The sequence below is a fragment of the Ursus maritimus genome, unplaced genomic scaffold (genome assembly GCF_017311325.1).
Source record: "Ursus maritimus isolate PB19 unplaced genomic scaffold, ASM1731132v1 scaffold_14, whole genome shotgun sequence".
Classification (NCBI taxonomy): Eukaryota; Metazoa; Chordata; class Mammalia; order Carnivora; family Ursidae; genus Ursus; species Ursus maritimus.
In genome coordinates, this window is record NW_024423786.1 from 8971056 (window position 1) to 8994881 (window position 23826).

General features: G+C 47.6%; 1 protein-coding gene across 1 annotated transcript in view; it reads left to right on the top strand.

The window, feature by feature from the left end:
* Positions 1–23826, top strand: part of SRGAP3 (SLIT-ROBO Rho GTPase activating protein 3) — a 127099-nt gene that overhangs the window by 46274 nt on the left and 56999 nt on the right. The window contains exons 4-8 of the mRNA XM_040628128.1: positions 1800–1862; positions 14952–15137; positions 19548–19676; positions 21030–21251; positions 22560–22661. Of these exons, the coding sequence (XP_040484062.1) occupies positions 1800–1862; positions 14952–15137; positions 19548–19676; positions 21030–21251; positions 22560–22661 (702 nt within the window). The remainder of the gene's footprint in view (positions 1–1799; positions 1863–14951; positions 15138–19547; positions 19677–21029; positions 21252–22559; positions 22662–23826) is intronic.

A 23826-nucleotide genomic window follows, 5' to 3' on the forward strand; every position in this document is an offset into this window, starting at 1 on the left:
CTTCCTTCCTTCCTTCCTTCCTTCCTTCCTTCCTTCCTTCCTTCCTTTCTTTCTTTCTTTCTTTCTTTCTTTCTTTCTTTTTTTATTCAAGTATAATTAATGCACAGTGTTATGTTAGTTTAAGGTGTACGAAATAACGATTCAACAATTCTATATGTTCATCACAATAAGTGTACTCTTAATCCGCTTCACCTATTTCACCCATCCCTCAACCCCCTCCCCTCTGGCAACCACCAGTTTGTTCTTTGTATCTAAGAGTCTGTTTTGGGGGGGTTGTCTCTTTTTTCTTTGTTTGTTTTGTTTCTTAAATTCCACATATGAGTGAAATCATATGGTATTTGTCTTTCTCTGACTGACTTATTTCATTTGGCATAATACCCTCTAGGCCCCTCCACATTGTTGCAAATGGCAAGATTTCATTCTTTTTGATGGCTGAATAACATTCCATTGTACATGTATACCACATTTTCATCCATTCATGAGGGCACACTTGGACTACTTCCATATCTTGGCTATTGTAAATAATGTTGCAGCAAATATAGGGTTGCATACATCTTTTAGAATTAGTGGTTTCATTTTCTTTGGGTAAATATCCAGTAGTGGGATTATTGAACCATATGGTAGTTCTATTTTTAATTTTTTAAGGAGCCTCCATACTGCTTTCTACAGTGACTGCACCAGTTTGCATTCTCACCAACAATGCACGAGAGTTCCATTTTCGCTACATCCTTACTAAGACATGTTATTTCTTGTATTTTTGACTTGCAGGGCTCCCATTTTCAACATGGAAATGTCGCATGATAGTCCAGGCAAACAGGGAGAATATTAAACAACAACATAATGATAATATAGTAATAATAATAATAAGCCTTACGTAACAAAGAATTCTGGACTCTTCAGGCTGGGTGGGACCTGGAGATAATTTGTTCCTTGTTTTCTGAATTGTCTCTCTCAATATACTAAATGTGTAAGTCATTCCACGGAAAAAGGATTGAGATCACCTAAACTATATACTACAGCTCTCCTTAGAAAGTGCACATACATGAGGCTGTGAAAGTCTCTGAAAAGTCCTGTAGTAAGAAAACTTGTCTCCCTTGGTTCAGCTAGCTTTTCCCAAACACATTTGCTTACAGAAGCCTCTGCCTCTTTTTTTAGTGTAGCACTCAGTAGTGACCCCCAGACCAAGCTTTGGGAGGTGGTGCTCTAATGTAAGCTTCTTATTTTGTAGATGTGGTAAGTAAGGCTCCAAGGCCATATCGGCAGTCAGTGATGCCTTGGAGGCAACAACCTTGATCTCCTGCCTTGTGCTCCGCTAGGCTATCTGTTAACCTCTACTGTTCATGATGAATTGAGGTGCTAGATCATTATTCCCCAAACTGTGTTCTATGGAACCCCACTCTCATGAGGTGCTAATGAGCATTGAGCTAGGGACACATACTCTGGTCACATCAGCTTAGGATCCACCCACAGAATTTCAGAAAGATGAACAGATTGATTGGCTCTGGGCTTCTTAGGATCGTTAACATGGTGACGTCTGTACGAACGACCAAGGCGGGGAGGTATGAGGTTCCCCAACTTATTTGGCCAGAAAATTCCTTTTGCAAGGAACCTCTCCCTGTGGATTTGTTTCATGGATACAAGTTGAGTAATTCAAGTCTAGATCAATAAGGTTTATATTGATTTCTGTACCCATTCCCACCCCATCCCGAGTATTCCTGCCCTTTCTGTGTTGAAAACGAAATTGGTCAGTGCAACAAGTGACCTTCTCCCCCTCTGACATTTGTTCTTCCATATTCCAGAGCAAGGAGATTGGCCTGCAGATGCATGAGGAGCTCCTGAAGGTCACCAATGAGCTCTACACGGTAAGTCCTGCTCAGGCTTTGCTGCTGGGCTTGGGATCGGGTCCCCTTTCTTCAGCACCAGGAGCCAACGGGAGCCTAACCAGAGACCTGGGATGAGCCTAGGCATTTTTGCTGTGTTTTATGCCCGAATGGGGGGGGGGGGGTCATCAACGTGGGATGTAATGGTTTACAACCCCGGCTTCTAATTCTGTATACCTGGGGTGGGGCCCTGGGCATGTTTAGTTTGTATACGTTCACAAGAGACCTACATGACCTGCCAGCGGTGGGAATGTGTTACCTACTAAAGCAGAAGACCCAAGGTGAAGGCGGGGACAGCATGGACACAAAACCTCCTGAGGCAGGACCGTGGGTTTGGGGTCAGATGCAATGGGCTGAAGTTGAGGTCTGCTCCCTACTAGTGATGGAAACTTAGGCAGATATGTAGCTCCTCTGGGTGAAAGCATTCTCCTCTGCAGAATGGAGCACTGTTCTGAGGAATCACATGAGGTGAAGGGGGTGAGCATGCCTCGTCATTTCCAAGGAATGATTTCAGAACATTACAGCTTGGCCCAGAACTGACCTTGCTACCTACATGGAGGCAAGGTCTAACTGAACTTGGAATGGGTATTAGAATCTGAGAGGGCACATCAAGTTATGATGCAGGAATTTACTGATTGTGCCCTGAGGGCCCTTGGGTTTCTTTATGGAGGAATGTGGTGAGCCTCAGGGACAACCTAGGGGAGTGGGGTGAAGGAGCCCCTGCAGGGAGAGCTCCAGACCCTTCACCCCCAAAGACAGTCAGGGTAGAATAAAGCTGTTGTATTTGAAATATGTTGGGGCTCCTTATAGAGTTTCTCATTAAAAGTGGGGATTCTGCTGCTAAAATTATATTAGAGGAAGGGAAAGAACAGCAGGCTGTGAGAAGACCCCTCTCTTTGGTGTTATGATCTTTCTGTAGTCACGTCCTGTGTGGCCAGCAGGTAGTGGCCCTCTCAGGGGCCGAGAGCTTTTGTCCAAGAGCCTGGATCTCAGGTTGGAATTCCTGTCTCAGATTCTAACCAGCAATGGGACTTCTCTGGGCCTCAGTCTCCCACTCAGTAAAATGGGAGCGATAGTTCCTAGAGGTTAATCTGTAAGAGCTGAAACTCACATTTCAATTATTTCAAGTTAAGGAGTACAGCCTGAGCCCTGGACAGTTTTTAGCTGGGCCATTGCTTAGGAGAAAGGAAGAACTGCTGCTTCTCAAGCGACTGAGTCAGCTGGACATTGTGGGGGACAGTCGCCTAGCAGTTGAAAGCACAGACCCTAAAGCTAGAGACCTGGGCTCAAATTCAGTTGTTAAACAGAAATCATAGCACCTACTTCTTGCAGACCCTATGGGAGCTGAAGGAGACCAGATAGGTAAAGCATGCGTAGAAAAAAGAACAAGAAGGCGCGGTGTATCAGAAGTTCTTGTACTACCATCAGCATGATTTCTGCCTCTCTGGCGAGTGTGTAACCAGCTGTTGTGCCTTCCTAGTGGGGGAAGGGTGGTAATAAACATGCAAAGCTGGTCCCCAGATGTGCCTACCTTACTCAGAATTCTGCAGACCACTTGGCCAGACCAGGGTTCCCCAGTCTAGGTCCTTCTTATCTTCCTCAGGCACGGCCTTGAATGGATCACTTTCCTCTGTGACATTTCAACACCTGGGTCCCAGTGCCAGGGACCCCCTGCCAAGCCACTCCCACCCAGGAGTCTAACCTTTCCTCTGGGTTCCAGCTGGGCTCCTCTCCTCCACGCCCTCTGTACACCCCGAGTACTGCCCTGCTCTGCTCCTTTCCCCCAGCTGCTTACAATCGCCCTCTTTCCTTCTCTGCTTGTGTGTGTCATACTAATTTTCCAAACCCAGACCAAACTCCACCTTTGGAAAGCTATTCCTTCCGGGCTTTGAATTCTTACAGCAGTTTAAAAAAACCTGTCATGTTATCCTCATGTCCCCAGTTGGCGGGTAATGTCCCGAGAGCCAGATCTTCGTCAGTAACATGGCACTTAATGCCCAGAGAATCAGTTTGAACCCAGTGTGTGGCCTCTGGTGGGTCACTTCCCCCCTCAGTCTCACCTGTGATCAACAGATCTGGCAGTCTGTAAACTGGATGAAGCCCAGCACGCTGCCCCAAATCCAGCTGTGCTCCACGCACACTGGCCTCTGCTGGCCATGGGGCAGGGCAGCTGGAGAGAAACGCTGCTTGTGTCAAATGCTCAGACCAGGCCAGCTGCCTGGGGAGGAAGGGCCAGCACCTCCCTAGTTCTCTCCTAGAGCCACTTGTGGAGGAATGGAACCTCAGAGGGCCAGCAGTACACCCCCCAAGTCATTTATTGACTGCACACGGGGTCTTCAGTGGTTGCCCAGAAATCATTTATATTCGAGCATTTGGGGCTGCCTGCTGCGGACCCAGTGCTGCAAGAGGTCCCGCGGCGGGCTGTGAATGTGTCAAGAGTTCATCTTTGAAGTATCTTGTACGTCCCCAGTGTTCCCAGGGTGCTTGCTGAAGCAGAGGAGGGAGGGATGTATGAATAAATGAAAGAAAGTTCTGCTCGAGTTTCGAATCCGGGTGGGGAGACGAGTAAAGTAAGTGAACTGGTGATAGAGCAGTCCAAGACAGAGCGTGCTACGTGCTGGATACGTGGACTCCAAGGAGGGCACCAACCCCATGAACCCTGTGAGGGCCGCCCCGTGTTCTCCGTATGGGCCCAGAGCTGACGGCCGTGCTGGCACATAGTAGGCGAGCCACACCTATTCACTGAGTGAAGAAACGGGAGGGAGAGTATGTGCATGTAAGAAAGACCGAGGCTTCAGAAAAGTGCTGGGTCCAGGTGGGCTGCTGCCATCAAGGGTGAGTTTGAACTCGGTGCCTTTGGAGGGGTCAGAATGAAAGAAGCAGAGGGGAAGAGAGGCGGAGAAAGCGAATTCTCAGCAGGGGTGGCAGGGTAGGATGCCAGCGGAACAAACGGATTACAGACCGATCTGGGTTTGAAGTCTCGCTGCACCACCTACCAGCTTGGCCAAGCCAGTTAACATCTTTGGACCAGACGCCAAAACAAGGGTAGTAACTGCTGCGGCCACTTCGTGAGCGCTCTCACACTGTAGTGGGTGCTTCCCGTGTGCTATATACTTAACACATTTTACCGATAAACTGGGACACGCGGACGCACCTTGCTTAAGGCCTTTGTAGCAGTTTTCAGTAGCTGCACAACAAACTATGTCGAAACTCAGGGACTTAAAACAACCACCATTTCATTGGCTCATGATTTTGTAGGTCGGCAGTTTGGGCCAAGTTCAGGTAGGACCACTGACACGACTGCACTTTTCTGGCCAATTCAAAAAAGAGCCCCAAGTGGGAAACGCCCAGCGTATCAGCACCTTCCAAGCCTCTGCTTGTTTCCTACTTGCACATGGGCTATTGGCCAAAGCAAGTCACACAGCCAAGTCCATGGCGGAGGCACAGAGACTAAACATCACCTCTAGATGGGAATTATGTGCCAAGCCACCCAGCTGCTACTGGCACCGTGGAGCCCAAATCCCATGCTTCGTTAGTAGGCATTTCTTTCCAGCACTTTCTAGTGACCAGGCCTGGTTGCACAGCTTCCCCTCCTCTCCCAGCCCTGGAGTCATGACCCCCACTGATGGAGGAACAAATGATGTTGAGAAGATTATCCAGGAAGCCTCACTTTTGTTCTCGTGATGTTTTCTAGAGGAGGGGACGTGGTCAGGGGATACAACTGAGCTCGGCGATGATAGAGATAAATGCTAAGGCCATCTGTCACCCACTTTAGGGAAAAGGCTTATCTCCATCTGAGACCAGGGTGCAGAGGAGACTGCAGGGCTGGCCATTTTGTTCATTCATTCATTTGTTCGGTCATTTATTCATTCACTCAAGAAGCCTTCCCTCTGTCTTCATTGCCTTGAGGTGCCCTCCTTTCTGAAACATGCCAGCATGTGTGCAAACACAGGTGCATGTGTGAGCATGTGTGTACACCCCCCCCCAACATACATACCCCACCTCCCCTGTTTTTCCCCGAACTCTCATCAGTCAGCCTGACACAATATAGCCCTCGATAATCATATGTCGGCCTGGAGGAGAAAAGGGCAGAAGTTGAGAGTGTGGGCCAACATGCTAATCCTTCCAGAAGAACCAAAAACAGAACAAACAGACAATGAAAAACCCCACTGTGTTTTCATCATTTAGCTAAAAATATGTTCAGATTTTCAGTATAGTCCTAGATCATGAAATGTATCTGTCATGTTTTGAAGCGACAAATGCTGCAGCATCCCCCGGGGGTGGCCCTTTCTTTGTGCTCAGGTGCTGTGCTCCAGGCAGGGCTGCCTGCCTTCCAGGCCCCCCGCTGCTGAAGAGGCCCCTGAGACTTGGCTCAGGGTGATGTGGAGGGGGCCTGAGGAACGTCCACACCCAGCCACAACTAGTGACAGGTGGACACTGATTGGAGTTGCGAATGGACACTATTTTCCACTTGCTCAGGCTTTGATTTGATTTTGCACTGGGCTCAGGGGTATGAAATCAAATCTGAACCCCCAGGCAAATATTTGTGAAGGCATCTCCTTTCTGATGTCCACCCTCAGGGACGCAGGTGGTGAAGAGAGCTTGAGACTAGGAGCCTAGCCACCTGGGTTCTGTCTCCAGCTCCATCCCAGGCTCTCCAGGAATCTTCCTGGAATGACACCTCCATGTCTGTCGCCATTCATGGTTCCATCATGTCACTGGGCCTTTTCTCCTTTATTTGATATTTTTCTTTAAATTGACTCACTTAAAAAAAAATCTCCCCGTCCTAATGAATTAGTGGGAAAGCAGCCTTGTGCATTGGGAAGAGCACAGGTTCTGGAGTCATCTGGGCCAGGTTCAAGGCCCTGTCCCTTGTCAAACCCTCTGACTATGGGGATGTTACCAACTCATCTCTGGATCGTTCTGAGAAGAGTGAGTGGCAGAGAGCAGAGCATGATACCTGGCAAACACCAGTGCTAAATCAGTGCATATTTATGAAAGAGGGGAGCATAAATATTTTTCCTACGTACTTCTGCATCTTTCCTCTCTCTTCCATCCTCCATTGTTGGGCCGGTCGGAGCCCAGAGATTGTTTTGCCTGAAAAAGGGCAATCACCCACTGACCATTCTCCCATCCCCAAGGCTTGCTGTCTATTATGCATACTCCATACTCCAGCCAGAGGGACTTTCCTCTTCAAAAAATTTAGAAATGGATACATGCACTTGGTAAAAAGCAATGATTAAACAGTACAGAGTTACACAGTGAGAAGTAGGTCTCCTGTTGCCCGAGTGCCCCTTACTCCATACAACCTCGATTCCTGGTTTCTAGTTCTGCAGTACCTTCTCACAGAGATGTCTGATTCATCAACAGGCACACATGTATGGATGCATTCTGCCCACCCCTGTTTTTATGCAGGTGGTGACAGTGGGACCTACAGTTCTGCATCTTGCTTTTGTAGTTATATTTTGGAGATTGGTTCATATTCCTGATAATTACAGTCTCCCCTTTTATATGATGCTTATCATGTGCTGGGCACTGGGCTAAATGCTTTATGTATCTTAATTCATTTCATCCTCATGATGACCCATTGAGGTGGATGATAGTATTACCACCCTATTTTAGAGGTGAGGGATCTGAGGCACAGAGAAGTCAGGTAGCCAGCCCAAGGTCACCTGGCTGGGGAGTGGCAGAGCCAGCTCCTAGTCTACTCCCCCAAGTTACTTATATAAATACATTCAACTATTTCTATATATATATATAAGTCCAACATACATTTGTTTTGGAAGGATATGATCTTTCACATTAGCGGACGACAAAAAACTTGGTGTAAACAGAAGGGTTCTGGTTAAATGAAGGTACAACAGTGTTCATTCTCGCTGGTGCCTGCAAAGCAGCAGGAGAGGCATTAGACATGTGAGCACTGAGCTGAGTTTTTCCTCCTGATAGAACTGAAGAGAACTGGAAGGGTTAATGCCACATCTGTAACACCTAAAATCATCTTGCTGACACAGGTGGTTCCCATCTCACACTTTGGGAAACACTGACCCAGCGCAAGTTAGCTGGACTCTGGTCCTTGATTTCACACATCTGTGGCATGAAGGCACGAGACTAGAGGAGCTTTGAGCTCCTCTCCAGCTTTTATCTTCATGTCATGTTGCCCTCAGGCATGCCCTCATCTCCAACTCAGGGTGAGGCAAGGCGGGCCCTGCCCAACCATCACAGCCTGCTGGCCACGGTGCGGCCCAGGTTCATCTAGGGATGGAAATGGTCCTAAGAACAGGGACGAGGTTTCCCTCCAGACAACCTCCTCGCCTCTCCCAGCTCTCCCTCTCGGACATTCGTTCACTCGCTCAGCATGTGTTTGCTGATCCTCCACTGTGTCCAGAGGATGGGACGTGGCTGCACCATGTGACAAGTGTCCTTGTGGGGATATGGACAGTGGGAGGTGGGGTGGGGAGAGGAAGTCCACCTGGGCATCAGGAAGGCCACAGAGAAGAGGGGGCATTTGATTGGATCTAAGGACACTGGATTTCCCTGGGCCGGAGGGAGGCTGGGGGAGCAGTACTGAAGGCAGCAGCGAAGCAGGAAGGTGGGATATGGGGCCAGCAGCCCTGCTCAGTCAGGCAGTACTGTCTGTGTGTGAGTTGGGCATGAAGGTGGGCCAGTTGGGCCCAGGAATGAGGTGGGCAATGGGGAGGCTAGCAGAGACTCCTTCAATAGCGGGGGATGGGAATCCATCCACACAAGCTGGCGGGAGTGAAAAATCAGTGTACTGAATCTCAGAGGTTCATACACTTGTTTGGCTGTCTCCCCAGTAGGGTGTGTGTTCTGTGAGGCACACACACCCTGTTTTCCATGGAGTAGTATTGCCAGCACCTGGCATCATACCTGGCATATCACAGACTGCTCGGTAGATACCTAATGATCGAGGTGTAGCCATTCTCCCCACACCTTCTATAGACTCATCAGATCAAAGGCAGGAGACCACACCTCCTCCATTTTAAACTATTCCCTCCCTTACTTTTCCTCCTTCCTTTCTCTGTCTCCCTGTCCTCCTTCCCTCTTTCCTTCCATTGGTCCGACTGTCCGTCCATCCATCCATCTATCCATCCATCCATCCGTATGCTTTCCTCTGTGATGTCTCCATGATCAGGTAGGCTTCTCCCACGGGGTGACAAAGATGGTCCCTCACTGCAAGCTCACTTTTTATCAGCTCACTGCCTCCTGGTGGAAAATTAATATACCCTTCCCAGCATTTCCAGCAAAGCCTCCGGCTGTCTCTGATTGGCCTGGCTGGGATCATGGGCTCCAATCACTGTGGTCAGGTTAACATAATGTTTACTGACTGGCCAGGCCTGTGTTTCATGCCCGCCCCGGGGATTGGAGGGAGGTGTCACTTTCCCATGAGCCACTGGGACTAGAATGCTGGAGGGGAATTTTGGGATTTCCTCAAAGAAAATCAGGAAGCTGTTCCAGAAGAGGGAGGACTAGGCAGAGAAAAACAACAGGTGTCCACTGAGGGGGAGTATCTGGGGGAGAATATGGAGATGACTCCATTGGCTGGTACTCAAGCAAAGACCTGATACACTTCTACCTGTAAGCTGTTCCTCAAACCTGTTTGACTCCTGCTTTTTCTGGGCTTAGTGCTCACACTGCTCCCTTTTTCTGGAATAGTCTACCGCCACTCCTGCCCTGTTCACCCAAGTAATAGCTACTCTTCCTTCAAGGTTCAGTTTATTTATTTTTAATTTTTCAAGGATTTTTTGTATTTATTAGAGAGAGAGAGCGAGCATGCGCAAGCAGGGAGGAGGGGCAGAGGGAGAGGGAGAAGCAGACTCCCTGCTGAGCAGGGAGCCCCCTGTGGGGAGTGGGGCTCCATCCCAGGACCCCAGGATCATGACCTGAGCCAAAGCAGATGCTCAACCAACTCAGCCACCCAGGTGTCCCCCTTCAAGGTTCACTTTAGATGACATTTCCTCCAGAAAGCCATCCTTTAGCACCCTAGATTTCCCTTATCATAGCACTTATTACACCATGTGATAATAGCTTGTAAACTTGTCCATGTCCCTTCTAATGATTGTATTCTGTGATGGTGGAGACCCTGTCTGTCTTTCACATTATAGTATTTCCTAGTATAGTACCTAGCACATAATGAGCTGTTCAATAAATATTTAATGATCAAAGGTGTAGCTGTCTCCCTACCTACAAATGTATTCACCAGGGTCAAAGCAGTAGAACTGTATCTCCCCCACTTTATTCTCCCTCCTCTCTTTCCTCTGTTATTTCCATCTATCCATCCATCCAGTCCATCCACCCACCTGTCCATTCAACCATCTCTCTAACTGTCCATCCTTCCATCCATCCCTCCTTCCACCTACACACCCAGCCAGCCGTCATTCATTCATTCATTCATTCATGCAAATATATACTACTTGCTGGGTACCACTGTCCGTTTTAGTACAGGGAATATGGTCATGAACAAGGTCCTGACCCTCTGGACTTTGTACTATAGTTGCACTGAGATAGTGTGTGGACATGTAAAACGAGTAAATAAGATAGCAATTATAAGTTCTAGAGAGAACGTAGGTCATGCAGAGTATGGGTGGTCATACTGAAATTTGGGAACTTGCTTTTCCTTCAAGTGTGTCTTTGGCATGTACTGGCCCAGGACTTCACCCATGCATAGCTCTTGGATGGCTCAGAGACAGCTGTGCCTGTGGGGTAGAGAAGTGTGTGTGAACTTCATTGTTGAGAACCTATTGTCGAACAACAAATTCTTATCTTGCCCCAGCATGTCCCTTTTTTTTGATGCTGTCAACTTCTATATTTCCTTTGGCTTCTTTTGCATTTAAACGAGGGTCTGAAGGACTATGCATATATCATTTTCTTGTTTTCATGATCTGAGGATTTGGGAAGATGCAGAAAGCAAAGTGTATGTAGCAAAAGGCAGCGTGATTACTATAAACAGCAGTGTTTATAGACAGAAGTCCTAGCTATCTGGTTTGCTGTGTGATTTTGTACAATTCACTTGCCATTTCTGAGCCTCAGTTTCTTTCAATGATGGGTTAATACACCAAGATTTCTGGAGAGCCTTTTGAGAATGTCCATTCAACCATGAAACTGATCTGTGTCCAAGAACAGTGGTCTCAATTTATATGTCCCTACAGGGTCTTTCTCAGCCTGTGCTAGGCTTGTTCCAAGGGGCCTCCCTGATAGGGTCTGAAGGATTGAAATGGGAATTAAGCCAGGCATTAAGCCAGGTGGGTGCCTCTGAGGAGTTCTTCACAGGTGCCAAGTTGAAGGCTAGGACTCAGTGCTTTGGCCTCAGCCGAACTCTTGCATCCACCTCTGCTCCCTTCCCAGCCACACTGCTGTCAACCAGTCACTTTATATAGTCACAACTTTCCTGTCCACCCTCATTCTGGTCTCCACCAGGCAGCATAGAGAGGATAAGCTGCTGCCACAGTCACCCAGCAAGTTTGGGGGGAGGGTTGAGTCTCAAAACCAGATCTCCTGAGTCCCCGTTGGGTAGAGGATCCCTTCATCCCTATTTTGTGGTTTCTGCATCTGTAAAGCAGCGATCATGTAGGGTCTACCTCCTAGGGTTTTTGTGAGAAATGAAAGAGTTAATATAAGTAAAGTGCTTAGAACAAGGCTGGGCATGTAGTAAGTGCTCAGTCAATGTTCGCTGGGATCACCATTATCGGTATCATATTGCCTCCCAGGGTTGGGGTAAAGATTAATTGAAATGCTCCTTGGGGATAATTAAAAAAAGAGGTTTGCAAACTCTGAAGTAATTGATAAGTTTAAATATTATTTAACACATCCTGGACTGTCAATATTGAACAGACTGTTCTAAGCTATTGAGCTAAGGACCTTTCATGCTAAAGCCCATGTTTCAGGTAATTAAATAAAGGAAACGTCTAGAGGATTCTGGATCTAGTTAGACTCATTTCTGAGAGGTCCCCAGGTAAACTTTTCTGTGGCAGCTGTCTGACATAAATCACCCCGGGCAATCAAGTTCATTGTTATTCTTAGGGTCAGGAATTACCAATTGGATCACCGAGAGTTTGGCCCCAGGGTCCTCTGGCTATGTTCGCCCAAGCATGGGACTTTTGCAACACGGTTCAGAGAATGTACTGGGAAGCTTGGTTTGTTGCAGAGCAGGAAGAGTACTCTGTGGTTGAAGTGGAAAACTGGGCGAAGGGAAATGTGGGAGGCTGAGAACACCCAGCTGGGATGCTGACCTTGAGTGAATAGATGGATGGATGCATGGATGATTGGACAGGAAGATCTAATTGCAGATAGAAATGCTCTCTCTTCCTCTGAACTGCTCAACACAGATGATAGATTAGTGGTGAGATAAGCAGACTTCAGCAGCTGAAACAGGAAAAGTGGCTTTAGCAGGAATCATTGAACCCAGAAAGGGGTGAGTCCAGCAATGAACACCAGCAGCATGGTAGAGAAGCAAAGAAACTGGTGGTGCCTGTGAATGTGGAGGAAAAGAGAAAAGCTTTGAGAATGGAAAGGCAGGGGCCTGAAAGACAGATTTCAGCAGGCATTCCCAAGTCTTAGCCACGTGACATTGTGGGAGCCCTGGCATAAAGATGGTGGAAAAATTGGTAAGTGCTTTGGTTACCTATAAGCCTGCAGTCATTCCTTTTGGCCACTAGGTGTCAAGAACACATTGATCTGGCACACTTTGGTCCACTGAGTTTGGAAATAAGCTTAGTGGAGCTGGCATAAGGAGTGGATGAAATCATGGAGAATGGTATCTCTAGAGGCTTTAGGGCAACTAGAAAATTCAACCATGGGTGGAACACAGAGAAGGGGTCTTCCACCAATGAAGAAAAGTTGATTGCATTTTTTATTCATTTATTGTTTTAAAATTTGGGAAGGTTTTCAAGATGAAAGAGGAAAGAGAAATATGGTATAGAATAAAATTTTGCATATTAGATAATGTTCTTTAGAGTTTGTAAGCATTTTCCTGAAGTCAGGTGAGTAAATTCAAGGTGCTCAAACCCTCAGCCCAAATCAGGGGTGATGATGATGGTGGTGGTGGTTTTAGCAGCTGATGTCTAAGTGGCTCTTACTATGTGGCAGGTGTTATTCTCAGCACTTTATCTAAATGAACTCATTTTGTCTTCATAACAAATCTATGAGGTAGGTGCCATGGTTATCCCCATTTTACAGATGAGGAAGCAGAGGTCAGAGAGGTTCTGTGACTTGCCCAAGGTCACACGGCTGGTAAGTGGCACCATGAGGATTCAGCCCAGACATTGGTACCAGAGTTCATACTCTACGATACCTACCATGTTCTACAACAGATGCTCCCCCCCCCCCATTAACTCCTGGCCTACTTTCTGTGAAACAGATCAGTGCTGTGATTTAATGATAAAAGTTACAGAATAATTCTTCATTGTAATAAACTCACTTCACAGGACTTCATACGAGAATGAATAAGGTTATAATGCTGGCTGGGAATTCGTTCCAAGTTCCCTGACTTAAAGGGCCCCATTAGGCAGGAGCATATCCCAGCCCCACGTAGAAGCATCTGCTCTATTAGCTGCTGTAATTAGCCAAACAACAGGAAAAGTGAACAAACAAGGCTCAGGAGCCATGGAATCCAGAAATTTCTCGTGTTTCTTAGCACAGAAGGATAGTCATAAACTTGATACTGCACAGGAAAAGTGTACTCCTGGTTGGGGACTGGGAGATAGAGTCCTGTTGGTATGGGACTGCCCAGCTTGCTCTAAGGCTGCCCAAACTGTTCATACCTGCTGAGAAAATGGTATTGAATTACGGAAAGAGTATGATATGGTGGATTAAAAGTCAGAGACCAGATTTCTGATTTGGTTAAATGTACTTTTCTTATGCCACCCTCCGCTCCACTCTTAGGTATTTACCTGAGAGAAATGAAAACATATGTCCACACAAAGAATTACACATGAAACATTTTTAGCAACTTTATTCATAATAGACCAAAACTGTGAACAACCCAAGTAACTATATAACATATGAATAAAAACACAAATAGTGATGTAGATATACAATGCAATACTACTCAGCAATTAAAAACTGATACAACATGGGAGAAAAATTATGCTGAAGGAAAGAGGGCAGACCCCAAAGAATTTATATGCTTTGGTTCCATGTATATGAAGTTCTAGAACACATAAAACTCAACTGCAGCGACAGAAAGCCCCGATGATTGTCTGGGGCTGGGGAAGGGGGTAGGGATCTTTGTGCTGTCGTGGAAGTATTCTGTAGCTTGATTGTGGTGTTGGCCCCAAGGATGCAGAGTTTGGAGATTACACTGATGATATTGTACAATCGTGGATAAGCCACTTTGCCCTTCTGGACCTCAGTTTCCCTGTTTGTACAATTTGGTGGTTGGATTAGATGATGTCTAGGATTTCTTCTGTCTCAAAAACTCCCTTGTTTTAACAATATCTGACTTTTACTATGGGAGTAGAAGAGCAAAGTGTGGTTGCTATGTGGGAATTCATTGTATAGCCAAGGATGAGTTTATTTCAGAAAGCATAGACTAGCGATTAGTATATCCAGTAATACTCCTTTTGGGGACAGAGCCATTTGCAGGCCAATAAGGAAAGAGCTGAGAAAACGATTTGCATGTTCCCTTGGAAGTTCCATGAGTACCCGAGGAGGGGCCTTCCCAGTGGCCCTGGGAGGAGGAGGAGGAGAGGGACAAAAGTCATGGCTGGCAGGGCCAAAAAGGGCAGCCGAGGGAGGGCCAAGTATGACTTATCACCTCTGAGACCCCCAAATGCATGGGGGCTTTTAAATGTACTCACCCATTCCTGGCATTCAGTAAGGACTTCATGATGTTGCTGAGGATGATAATGGCAGCGAAGCCGCTGCCGCCACTCATCTTCATTTCCAGTCCGCAGAGCTTGTGTGAAAGGAGAGCACCGTGGGGAGCTCGGAGTGTGTGGGGGGAAGAGGGCAGGGTGCAGCTTACTGGAACGCAGAACCTGAAGGGGGCTAGGAGCACCAAGGCCATATGCCAGGCGGGCAGGCTGCTGATTTCCTGCCCGTGTGTGTCCCCAGGTCATGAAAACCTACCACATGTACCATGCGGAGAGCATCAGTGCAGAAAGCAAGCTGAAGGAGGCTGAGAAGCAGGAGGAGAAGCAGTTCAACAAGTCGGGAGACCTCAGCATGAACCTGCTCCGGCACGAGGACCGGCCCCAGCGCCGCAGCTCTGTGAAGAAGATTGAGAAGATGAAGGAGAAGGTGAGTGAGGGCCAAGGAGGAATCGAGGGCTGGAGAGGAAGTGGGGGGCATGCTTCCTGCTGACAGCCTTGGCTTTCCCCTCTGCACCCTGCGGGGTGTGGGATAGAAGCGTGGTGCCAGCATGCGCACTCTTGGAGGTCAGCGTCACGGAGACGGCAGGGCTGGCCATGCCTCGCCAGCACTTGTCAGGCCTGTCCTTGTGCCAGGATCAACAGGCAGGGAAAGCGCTCAGTTGACAAGAGAGCTGAACTGTGACAAGATTCACCGCAGCCAGCACATTCTCGGATGGGCAGGGATCACCAGGCATTTGTGGGGGCGGGGCTTGCTCAGGAGGCCATTTTGGCGGCTGGAGGGCTGGTTAGGGTTGAGCGTGTCCCAGGAAGAGGAAGCTGCCCTGGCTACCAAACAGCACCTGGGAACCCGATAAAGAACCTATTCCAGAATGCTGCTGGCCAGCCAAAGACGGGAGACTGAGGATCCCCCTGTCCTGGTGCTGGACCAATGCTTTAGTAGGGCACAGTGAAATGAGTGCTAGTTTTGGAGTCACACAGTCTGGGTTTTGAAAGTGCCACATTTATAGTCCTTCTCTGAGACTCGGTTTTAAAATCTGACAGTGATGGCAAATGACTCTTCTCTCTCAGGTTAACTCCGCTAGATTGGTGGTCGCTGCCCAGAGCTCTGTGTGCAAGACTGTGACGCCCGCCTCTGGGCAGTAGTTAAAAACAGTGCTGTGATCACTTCATGATGTCTGCGATGGCCAGGGAATTTAGACGGCAGTGCACGTGCTTTTGTTATCCTAGACTAGGTTACTTCTAAGGTTTCTTTGTAAAAGCTATTATTTTCTTGTTGAATTCCCTACATTTATTCATTCCATGCAGTCAGTAAACATTTCCTGAGCTCTTTCCATGTGCCAGACTTTGCACCCGATATTTATTTGGGCTTCTCTGCATCTCATTCTATGTCTACATGATCCTGTAGCTCTTAAAAATGATAGGAGATTGAGGGGCAACAAAATTCACTAGGGCCTGGGCGAGCTGGAAAAGTAGCCATAGGCAAATAAAATAACGTTCCAGGGTTATTTCCAAAGGCAAAGAAAAGTATGCTCCCAATAATTAGGCAGAGACCCAATTAAAAAAAGGGGAAAGAATTTGAATAGACATTTCTCTGAAGAACTTACATGAGTAGCTAAGGAGCACACGAAAAGATGCTCAGCATCATTAGTCATTAAGGAAATAGAAATCCAAACCCCAGTGAGATACTACCTCACACGCACTAGGCTGGCTAAGACAAAAAAGGTGTCAGTCACAAGTGTTAGTGGGGTTGCAGAGGAATTGGCACCTTTATACATTGCTGGAGGGAAGATAAAATGGTTCAGCCACTTTGGAAAACAAATTGTCGATTCCTTAAAATGTTAAACATGAAGTTATCCTACGACTCAACAATTCTACTCATAGGTGTCCACCCAGAGAAATGAAAACACACATCCACACAAAAACCTGCACATGAATGTTCCTAGCAGCATTATTCTTAATAGCCAAAGGTAGAAACAATCCAAATGTCCATCTGTATGAATAAAGTGTGGTTTAGCCATGTGATGGAATATTATTCAGCCAGGAAAACGAGTGAAGTACTGATACATACAACACAATATGTTGTAAGTGAAAACAGTATGTTAAGTGAAAGAAACCAGTCACATTATTGTATGATTCTATTTATATGGAATGTCCAGAATAGACAAATACATAGAGACAGAAAGATTATTGGTTGCCAGGAGCTGGGGCAGAGGAGAATGGAGAGTAGGGGTTTCTTTTTGGGTTGATGAAAATATTCTAAATTTAAATAGTGGTGATCGCTGTACAACTCTGTGAATATACAATCAATCAATCAATCAATCAATCAATAAAATAATACAGGCAGGCAGGGAATTACAAAACTACAACATGGGGGATCAATAGAGGGGAAGAGAGACCATTGACTGGGAGGTCTGAAGACTAAGTTTAGTTCAGAGTTATATGCTAATTAGCCATTTGGCTTTTGGACAAGCCACTTTTTTTAAAGTAGTCTCCACACCCAATGTGGGGCTCAAACTCATGACCCTGACATTAAGAGTAACACACTACTAACTGAGCCAGCCAGGTGCCCCCAAGCTACTTCTTTTTGGTTTTCATTTTCTCATCTGTAAAATAGGTGAATTAAACTAAGATGCCTTTAATATCCTTTCTAGGTATAAAATTTTATGAATCCATGAAGGGCAGAAAGTGGTCTGGGGATCGTTGTAGCCCCTTGGAAATGGGCGAGGAGTATCAAAACTCTCTGTGAGGGTGTGGGTGCACGGCTGGTATGGGATTATAACTACCAGAAGTCTGTTTCCCAGAATAGGTGGACCCTGGGGAAAGGTCAGGAGATCTCTGAAGAGAATTCAGAGGTTGACATGGAAGCATCTCTACTAAATAGCTAGGAGAACTCGATCTAGAATAAAAAAGGTGCTTTTTAATTTTAAAAAACTTTTAATTCGAGTATAGTTAACATTCAGTATATTAGTTTCAGGGGTACAATATGATTCTACAATTCTGTACATGACTCAGTGCTCATCATGATTAGTGTGCTCTTAATTCCCATCACCTATGCCACCCCTCCCCCACCAGCCTCCACTCTGGTAACCACTAGTTTGTTGCTATAGAGTTGTGGTTTTTTTGTTTGTCTCTTTTTGTTTGTTTGTTTTGTTTCTTAAATTCCACATATGAGTGAAATCATATGGTATTTGTCTTTCTCTGACTATTTCACTTAGCGTTATACCCTCTAGAACCATCCATGTTGTTGCAAGTGGCAAGATTTCATTCTTTTTATAGCTGAATAATATTCCATTTTGTGTGTGTGTGTGTGTGTGTGTGTGTGTGTGTGTGTATACCACATCTTTATCCATTCATCCATTAGTGGACACTTGGGCCATTTCTGCAGTTTTGCTTGGAATAAGGAAGGTTTAAGAAGAGTGCCTAGGTGAAGGGGGAAAATCTTGTTTCTTTAAGGAGAGCTGTTTTCTACCCAGAGTGGGACTCATCACCTGAAAGGGGCAAGTAGACAACTCTCCAACCCACTTTCCCTTTACCTCTACCTGCCCAGGCTGGCCCAGGACAGAAGCAGCTTCCCAGGGAAGCTGTCCAGCTCCTGGCCAAGACTAGCACCTCTAACTGCCCACTCTGCCTCTCCCACCATTCATGTCCAGACAGCCAGTGAAAAGTGCTTAATGCCTACTTTGTGCAGAGAGTTCTGGGTGCTACAGGCCCAGTGATGAACAGGGCACATCAAGTCCCTGACTTCATAGAACTTACTTTCTAGTGGTGGACACCAAAAACCAGCAAGTAAACAAAGAGGTAAAAAAATACAATTTCAGGTGGTGAAAAATACTTACAAAGAAAAATAGAGCAACCAAGATGTCCTTCAGCAGATGAATAGATAAGTAAACTGTGGTACACCCAGACAATGGAATGTTATTCAGTGCTACAAAGAAATGAGCTAGCAAGCCCTGCGAAGACATGGGAGAGCCTTAAATGCACATCACTAAGTGGAAGAAGCCAATCTGTAAAGGCCACACACTGTATGATTCCAACTAGATGACATTCTGGAAAAGGCAAAACTATGGAGGCAGGAAAAAGATCAGTGGTTGCCCGGGCTTAGGTGGCCAGAAGGGATGGATAGATGGAGCACAGAGTATTTGTAGGGCAGGGAAACTACCCTGTTTGATATTATAATGATGGATATATATCATTAGACATTAGCCTAAACCCATAGAATATAAAACACCAAGAGTGATCCCTAATGCAAACTATGGACTCTGGGTGATTATGATGTGTCACTGTAGATTTATCAGTTGTAACAAATGTACCCTCTCGTGGGGAATATTGATAACAGGGGAGGCTATGCCTGTGTGGGGGTGGGGGGTGTATGGGAAATCTCTGTATCTTCCTCTCAAATTTGCTGTGAACCTAAAACTGTTGTAAAAATATAGTCTTTTAAAAAGGAAATAAAAATGAGAATAATTACTAAAAATTGAACAAAGATTAAATAAATGAAAAAAAAAAATAGAGTAGGGCAAGGGAACGCAGGGGGAAGGGCACTCCAGATGCTGAAGCCTCGCTTCCAGACAAGGTTGTCATCAGAGGCCGCTCTGACCACATGACCTTGGGTAAGGACCTGAAGGACGTGAAGAAGCAGGCCACACAGGGACTTGGAAGGATGGCTTGCCAGGCAGAGGGAATGAGTCTGAAGGCCTAGAGGCAGGAGTGAACTTGGCCTCTTAAGGGAAGGGCAGAGGAGGCTGGGCAACGCGGAGCCTGAAGGAAGAGGGTTCAAGAGAGGGACGAGAGCCAGGTCAATGCCTCAGCTCTCACCTCCATTCTGTTCTTCCTCCAGAGGCAGGCAAAGTATTCTGAAAACAAGCTGAAGTGCACAAAGGCCCGGAATGACTACTTGCTGAATCTGGCGGCCAGCAATGCAGCTATCAGCAAATACTACATCCACGATGTCTCCGACCTGATTGACGTGAGTACCTGGGGAGTCTGGGACTAAACAGGGCCCCACACCTGCACTGGCCCTTGTCTGAAGCTGATGTGCATGTCCCTTGAGCCCTGATGGCAGGGCAGGGTAATGGGCGTTTGGGGCCTGGGAGAGGAGTATCACTTCATGGTTTCTACACCTAGGGGTGGGAGTGGGCCTCTGGCAGCCCCTTCCTGGTTGGGTCAGGCAGACATCTATCTATTCCACCCGCACTTTCCAAGTACCCTCCTCTGCACCAGGGCCTTTGCTGGGTTTGGGGGTACAGGGGTGATCATACACAGTTCATGCCCTGGACGTTTTCCCAGGGTGGTATAGATGTGTATATGTTTAGGGGATATTATTGTGGAAGAAATCAGGCGGTTTTTGCAAAAGAAGAATGGAACACTGACTCCTGCGTAGCAGCTGTATAGCTTACGCTGGAGGGACAGCTGGGCTTAGAGAAAGAACATCATGAGTGGCATCATCATGGAGAGCTTCCGTATCATCCGTGTCGGAGCTGGGACTGCCGCTTGTGTCCTGCCCGTCCCACGCAGACGGGGATCTGGCCCGCAGATGCTCAGGAAATGTTCCATACTGGTGGATGGATCCTTTTCCTCTGACTCTGCTGTGTCCTGTCAGGGAGTCGGAGGGTCACTGCTTTTCCATGGCTGCAGAAGGGACCCATTGCCACCATCCCCAGGAGAGGGAGCTGCTCAGCCCTGCCTGTGCCTTCCCATGCCTGAGGCCAGACCCCTCTTTCTTACAACTTTTCGCTCTTTCCAGTCCTCTCCTTTCTTCATTTACCACATTTTTCTTGAGCATCTGCTAGCCCTAGGTCTTGAGCTATTGCAGTGGACAAGAACCTGTGGGTCTGCTCTCATGGAGCTTAACATATCTAACCCTGACACATTAATAGGCAACTGCAAAGCCAAATGGCAGGTGTTCCAGTGAGGGAGGTGGAGGGAGATGTGGACCCCCAGGGAGGGATGCCCGACATAAACTCTGGGTGGGGAGAACATCAAGGAAGACTTCCTGGAGGGAGTGACCTCTAAACTGAAACCCTATTCCAAGCAGAGGGAATACATGTGTAAAGGGCTAGAGATGAGAAAGAATGTGATGGATTTGGGGAGCTAAGAGAAGTTTTGCTACTATCCAAGTCACACTCCCAGCTCCCTCTGAAGGCTTTGGGGTGATTTGTGCAGTAGGATTCCAGAGTGCAAAAGGGTCTCCGGGATGAAAGATTTGACTGTGGAATGGGAGGTCACCTTAAGTCACCATGATGGGAAAGGGAATGCCGGCAGCCCCCACCTCCATGTGACAGCCCTTACCAGCACCTTCTATTGTGTGCCTCTCTCCAAGTGCTGTGATCTGGGCTTTCATGCCAGCCTGGCCCGCACCTTCCGGACCTACCTCTCAGCTGAGTACAACCTGGAGACCTCTCGCCACGAGGGGTTGGATGTCATCGAGAATGCAGTGGACAACCTGGATTCCCGAAGTGACAAGCACACCGTCATGGACATGTGCAACCAGGTCTTCTGTCCCCCGCTCAAGTTTGAGTTCCAGCCCCATATGGGGGATGAGGTAGGATTCTCCCAGGAGCCCATGCTGGAGGCTGCTTCCACCTGTTCTCCCAGGTGCTCCCAGAACATCGGTGGGAGGGGAACATCAGCCCCCGTTCACCTGTAGGACATTTCTCTCAGAGGCCTGAGGTCAAGGTCTAGGTCCAGGGGCTGCCCAGCTGAGGTGTTTACCACTAATATCCTAACTTTGCTGGCTGAAGTATCTCGCCCGCAGAATTGCAGGACCTTCGCTCTCCTTCACATCCTTCCCATCTAAGTGTAGACCCCAAGGGAGTCCTGCATTGCCACACAGGCGTCTCCCCGTCTTCCCTCGGGTGACCTCGGATCTCGGGAGCCTGGGCCTCACCTCAGCCACTCTGGCCGGCAGCCTTGTCGGGGCTCTGCCTGTCCTCCAGGCCAGGGGGCGCACCACCAAGTGCGCTCGCTTCAGTGTTTGTGCTGCTCAGCTCCTTGCAGTGTCTTGGACTAGAGAAATAAGTACATGGGGGAGGCATTTGTTACTGGCTGCAGGGCAGCCTGCCGGTTACTCCAAGTGTACAAAGGCCCTAAAGCAAAAAGCTCCTTGAACTTTTCCTTTTCGTCCTTCCCCACTTTCTTCATTTGTAAAAGAGAGGCCTTCTGCGGGGCCTCCCCACAGCCTCTGGCCCATCCCTCAGCTGTTGCATCCAGCCCTTTGGCCCATCATCTGGACCAGAAAATTCTGGCCCCGTAGTTACCACTGGTGACTGCCTAGTTAGTGGTAAATGACTAGTAAATCACAGAGCCCTGCCTCCCTTATGATCTCACCCGAGTCACACCAGGCTGCCCAACCCACAGGGGAGTAGCGGAGCCCTGGGTGGAGTGGGTGTAGGGAGAATGGTATTTCCGTCTACCTTCCCCTCCCGAGCCCCATGAGAGCACTCGTGCCTCCCTGAAGCACCTTCCTACTGGGGAAGAGGAGCGCTCCGCTGATTGTTTCCATTTGCCATTCTTCTTACTGGCGTCTGTCAGACCGCTGCTTTCTTACCACAAATTCCTGCCTTGCAATGAACTAGTCTCACTTAATGAGATTACATTAAAGCTCTTAGTAAACCTCAAGGGCTGCGCAAATCTAGAAGACCATGACTGAGAGGCTACAACTTGCAGTGTGAGAGGGTGGCCTTTGGAGGTGGAAGAGCCCCAGGTCCTGTCTGGTGTTGGGCAGGGCACTTCACCCTTCCAAGCCTGTCGTCTCGGCTATTGATAGGGACGTCAGTGGTGGCCCCGGCTGTGGCCCCACACAGGGGATGAGAGCCCTGGTCAACCGCAGCTGGTGGCTGTTCTTTTGCAGGTCTGCCAGGTCAGCGCTCAGCAGCCCGTCCAGACGGAATTGCTCATGCGGTACCACCAGCTGCAGTCCAGACTGGCCACTCTCAAGATAGAGAATGAGGAGGTGAGTGGGTCCCTGTGCCCTGCAAGGGATTTCCTGACGAAGGCCCGGCTTCTGTTGGAAATCTGGGCTATGGAACACATAAGAAATTAGGGTTCATCTGTAAGATGGATTATTACATGACCGGGGGTGTCTGGGTGGCTCAGTTGGTTAAGCGTCTGACTCTTGATTTCAGCTCAGGTCATGATTTCATGGGTTGTGACATGGAGCCCCACATCGGGCTCCGCACCGGGCATGGAGCCTGCTTAAGATTCTCTCCACCTCTCCCTCTCTCTCTAAAATAAATAAATCTTAAAAAAAAAAAGATGAATTATTACTTGATCATTAAAACTGGACACACCAAGAAATCTTTAATGGCGTGGGGGGATGCTCACAAGATGTTAAAGAAAAACAAACAAGAAGTAGAACTCTGTGTTCAGTATTATCCTAAGGATGGTAAACTAGAATAGGCCCTGTGTGTCTGTGTTTATTCACAAGAAAAAAGCCTGGAAGGAAAGACTTTGAAATGTTCATTGTGGTTATATCTTGGGAGAAGAATTACAGGTGATTGCTGTTTTCTTATGCTTTTCTCTAGTATCTGTGCTGAATTTGTGTTATTTTTATCATCAAAGATAGTTATAGGTATTTTAAATGACACAATGAAATAAGCCAGGGCACACCGAATGTGTCATGGATTCTGAGCTCCAGGGAACTTCTGTGTTATCAGTTATCATGCCCAGCACGCCTCCCATGGAGCTGGTGACACAGGCTCCCCACCGGGAGAGTGAAAATGGAGACCCCAGCTGCGGTGATTCTATTTCGATGTGGACTGGGGAGCCCGGAGGGGCAACAACCTCTTCTGGCCCGGATGCCTTCCTGCAGGGAGGATGTCGACCAACTGGAGGCCCCTGGAGGAAGGACACCAGGATGCAGGGAATGTCACCTAAAATCTCGGGCAGGTTTATCACTGAGGAGTGCAGTCACAGCTGGAGATGGCGAGCCATGGTCCCTGTCTTCACACCCCAAGAGGGCTGCCCTGGGCAGAGAGGGCTCGTTTGCTCTATGTCTCCACAAAGGACAGAGCTAGGACAGACAGGAGACAGATTGTCACTCAGGATGATAACAAATCAAAGTTGTGCCTAGAGGAAGGTTATACAGAAACGAATTAGATATTTATTTTGTACACCTG